Source organism: Triticum dicoccoides, chromosome 3A (genome assembly GCF_002162155.2).
Source record: "Triticum dicoccoides isolate Atlit2015 ecotype Zavitan chromosome 3A, WEW_v2.0, whole genome shotgun sequence".
NCBI classification, from domain to species: domain Eukaryota; kingdom Viridiplantae; phylum Streptophyta; class Magnoliopsida; order Poales; family Poaceae; genus Triticum; species Triticum dicoccoides.
This window is the reverse complement of record NC_041384.1, coordinates 743348204-743352379: the sequence shown is the minus strand read 5'-3', so window position 1 is coordinate 743352379 and position 4176 is coordinate 743348204. Positions and strand designations below refer to the sequence as shown.

General features: G+C 52.0%; 1 protein-coding gene across 1 annotated transcript; it reads right to left on the bottom strand.

Moving 5' to 3' along the window:
* Positions 1–1018: 1018 nt before the first annotated feature.
* LOC119273603 (abscisic stress-ripening protein 1-like) lies at positions 1019–1964 on the bottom strand. Its single transcript, XM_037554709.1, has 2 exons — positions 1542–1964; positions 1019–1444 (listed from the first exon to the last, which is right to left on the bottom strand). Exons 1-2 carry the CDS (start codon positions 1836–1838, stop codon positions 1256–1258), a joined length of 486 nt encoding a protein of 161 aa, XP_037410606.1. The 5' UTR covers positions 1839–1964; the 3' UTR covers positions 1019–1255.
* Between the last annotated feature and the right edge of the window lie 2212 nt (positions 1965–4176).

Here is a 4176-nt window from a genome sequence, read left to right as displayed (position 1 = left end):
TCGGCGAACTTTATCCAAATATATGCCCAAGTTGGCCAAAATTTGTCGTGTTTAGCCGAACTTCGCCGAACTGTGTCGAAATTTGCTATACTTTTTTTTATTTAATCGCGCCTGGGGGCCGCCTCGGGGCCGGCGGCTGGGGACCAACTCGCCCCAGGCCCATTTTTTGCGCCGGCTCACCCCCAGACGGCGATTTTAGGCGCCCCCTGGGGGGCCAACGGCTGGAGATGCTCCTACTGTGTTGTTTGAACCCATCGTATAACATCTACTTACACATGGTATGAGTAAGAGAACACCGTGGAATCTAAACACCGTGAGAGATCTAAGGAGGATTTAATGAAAGACTACAATAGAGGCATATGGAGGTGGTGGCTACACCAACAGGCATAAGCTGTGCGAGGTGATTGTAGGCAATGGATGACGGGAGCAGTGCTTGGGATTAATGCAAGAAGAGGTAAGGCGGTGAGAGCAGCATGAGAGAGACGATGGCAAGAGAACGAAACCGAAGGTGGAGGAGATATTCTTTCGGTACTATGTCAAAGAGGCATACGGGTGGTACATCAGGCGCCTATTGATATATTGATATTACAAGTTGATCTAGATAGTAATAACTTGAGCCCACCAGATTAACAGCTCGTATTTTACGATTAACATGGTAATTTCCAGGGAGTTTCTAATTAGTATACGTTTAGATAGATAGATAGATAGATAGATGTAATATCTAAGTTTTAATTAGATGTGCTTTTAGCAAATTTGTTGTCAAAAACATTACTCCCTCTAATTCATATTAATTGTAGCTCAAACGAAATCTAGCACCGAAATACATTTAGATACATCCTTTTCAGCGACAACTAATATGGATTGGAGGGAGTACTAATCTTAAAGTTGTCGAGGGATCACACTTACATATATACACTAATATGTGCGGGAATAGTTGCGAGAGAGCATGATATACCACTCCCCATAACCCATACACACGTATATATTAATATTGATTATTATTATTATTATTTTGGAGATCACATTATCCATACACGCGTACATATTGGCGACCGTACTATACCAGATGCACATGTGAGCGGCAGCACGCACGCTTGCAGCTGGCTTATTGCAGGGACGCCGAAATTAAGAGTGCTTAAGCAAAGACATGCATGCCTGCGGCATGATATTCTCTATCGATCTTATTGGTGTCTATAGGATTGATCGACGTTGCGACGGTTGCATGCATGATTACTTAGTTGCTCTATCGATTTTATTAGTTGAAGTAGCTGTTGTGGACAGGCATCCTGTACTCCTGCTTCCCGCCGTAGCCGGGCTGCTTCTGCTCGCGGTCCTCGTGGTAGGCGTAGCCGCCGGCGCCAACCGCCGCCGCCCCTGCCAGGCCGGCCTCAATCTGGTGCTTCCGGGCGTGCGCTGGGTCCTTCTTCGCCTCATACCCCTCGTACTGTACCACACGAAAGGATCATTCATCTTGAAGATTAGATGTGTTAACTGGAGTAGTATTAGTATGTAATGTGGAGCTAGAGTAATTAAGTAATCACCAGGGCGAAGCCACCGGCGGCGAGGGCGCCGGCCTCGCCGACGAGCTCCCTGTTCTTGTGCTGCGTCACCTCCTTCTTGTAGTACCCCTGGCCCTGCTCGCCTCCGCCGAAGGACTCGGTGGTGGTGGTGTACGCCATGGTCCCGCCGTTGTTCTGCCCGTAGCCGTGGCCCTGCCCATGCCCGGGCCTCATGGAGTCGAAGGACTCGTCGGTGGTGGTGGTGTACACGGTCCTGCCACCGCCGCCGCCGCCATGCCCGTACATGCTGGAGTCGACGCCAGTGGTGTTGGAGTACATGTTGATCCCGCCATTGCCATAGCTCTGACCGTGGCCCTAGCCGGCACCATGGCCGAGCTTCGCAGCATCGTAGCACTCCTCGGTGGTGGTGGAGTACACGGTCTTGCCGCCGTCGAAGGACTCCTCGGTGTTTGTCACATCCCTAGGTATGACCTAGGCTAGCTAGCCATTTATGCATCATATTTAAATTTCATTTAAATTTGAAATGAGGATTGGTGGAACCCTCAGAATCATTTTTGAAAATGACCCAAATAAAAATTTCTCCAAAAGGGTCCAAGAAAATGCTCATGTTGCCCTCTGAAAATATTGGACAGAGATAAAAATCAAAACAATATTTTTAGGAGCTCATGGACATTTATTTTGGCCAATTGGATTAATTCGATAAATATTTGCATTGGAAATATATTTCTATATATATGAAATATGGTCCAAAAATTATGCCAATTATAAAAGAGCTCTGGAATAATATATCTAGCTCCTGCAAAAATTGGCATAAGGAAATTAAATGATTTAATATATTTATTAAATCAAAACAAATGTCAGAAAAAATTAGAAAACAAAAATAAAAGAAGGAGGGGCTTACCTGGGCCTCCCCTCCCCTGCGCAGCCCAGCCGCAGCAGGCCGGCCCAGCCAGGAGGCGGCCCAGCCCGCCTGGCCCCCCCTCCTCTGTCGTCTTCCTCCCCGACAGGGGAACGGCGCGTGCCGACGCGCGCGCACCGCCGCGCCTCCACCTCCTGCTTCCCTGGCCACCTCCTGCTTCCTCCTCGTCGCCTGGAACGCCCCGGACGACGCCACGCAGCCCCGACCGCCCTCTCACTCTCTCATTCCTCCCCCCTCCCCTGGTTCTCTCTCCCCCTCGCACACCCGAGCGCTGCCGCCGCCATCGCTCGCCGTTGCCGTGGCCACCGGTCTCCCCTCACCTCCCCGACACGCCCAGGAGCTCCGCTTCGTCGCCAGCTACCTCCTCGCCGAGCCACGCAAGCCGGAGTGCCCCGAGGAGCCACCATCGCCATCGTCTTCCTCCTCGGGCTCCGCCGTCCGCCGCCGTCGATTCGCCGTCACCAGGCCTTCCTCGACCCCGCTGTGCTGCTCTGCGTGATCGCGGTGAGCTCCGCCGCCGTTCCCCTTTCTTCTCCCCCTCGTATCCACGCCGTAGCACCGTTCCCCACCACGGCCGAAGCCTCTCGCCGCCGTCCATGTCGCCGCCGCCGTCTCGGCCCGCCTCCGCCCAAACCAAGCCTCCCTCCGCGTTCCTGGTGCCACGAGGGTGCCGCCGGGCCCCTCAGGTGGCCTCCCCGTGCCCCGCAGCCCGATCCCGCTCGCGCCCGAACCCCGGCCGCCGCCGCGAGCCTTGCTCCGGCGAGCTCCGGCCGTCCCCGCTCCTCCCACCTGTCCCACCAGATGCGCGAGAGCCCAGGCTACGCCCCGGTGCTCTCAGACGCTGTCCCCGTGGCCTATGGCGCGGACTCCGCCGCGTCCAGAGGTCGCCGGCGACGAGCCCCCGTCGCCTGAGCCCTGCCAGGTGGGGCCGGCCCGTCAGGTGATTAGCTTAGTGCTAATCACCGTTAACTAACCCCCCCCTGACGCTGACCAGTGGGCCCGACCCCCCCCTAACATTTTAATTAAACTAAATTAACCCCTGTTAACCCCCCTGTCACTGACGTGTGGGTCCCACACGTCAGGTTTGACCCGGACAGCCGCGTTGACCCGCTGACGTCGTGCCGACGTCATGCTGACGCAGTATATAAATTCTGGATTTAATTAAATCAGGAAAATTCCAGAAATTGATTTAAACTTCAAAAATCCATAACAATTCAACCGTAGCTCAGGTTAAAATAATTTATATATGAAAAATTATCAGAAAAATGCAACCTTTCCATCTGTACTAGTTTCATGCATGAAAAACCAACTTATACATGCTGAATATGGGAAAACACATTATGGCATATATAAGAGACCTAATTTAGAAATGCATTTGAACCTTTGGTTCAAATGGACTTCAAACCAATTGAACACTAGTTGCATTAGCTCAACAGCATCACATCTACATGCCATGTTCATGCATCATATTGTTGCATATGATTGTGTATTGATTGCCGGCACCGTTCCTTCTCGATAGGTCCTGCTCCGGAGACGTTCCAGAGTACCTGTCTGTGAAGCAGTGCCTCCCTTGTTGAGTTACCAGGCAAGCAAACCCCCTTGTTCATTTCGATAAAACCCTACTCTCTCGCTCCTGCTCTCAGTTATTGCATTAGGACAACAACAATTCATCTGCTACTTTGTGCTGCGGTAGTTGAACCCATTCCTCTGCATGACCTGTCATTGCCACAGTAAATA

Bases quoted from the DNA above. Each gene is read 5' to 3' on its own strand.
- LOC119273603 (XM_037554709.1), bottom strand. From the start codon at position 1,838: ATGTACTCCAACACCACTGGCGTCGACTCCAGCATGTACGGGCATGGC. The intron at 1,445-1,541 runs GTGATTACTTAA...CGTGTGGTACAG, and splicing joins CCGCCGGTGGCTTCGCCCTG to TACGAGGGGTATGAGGCGAA.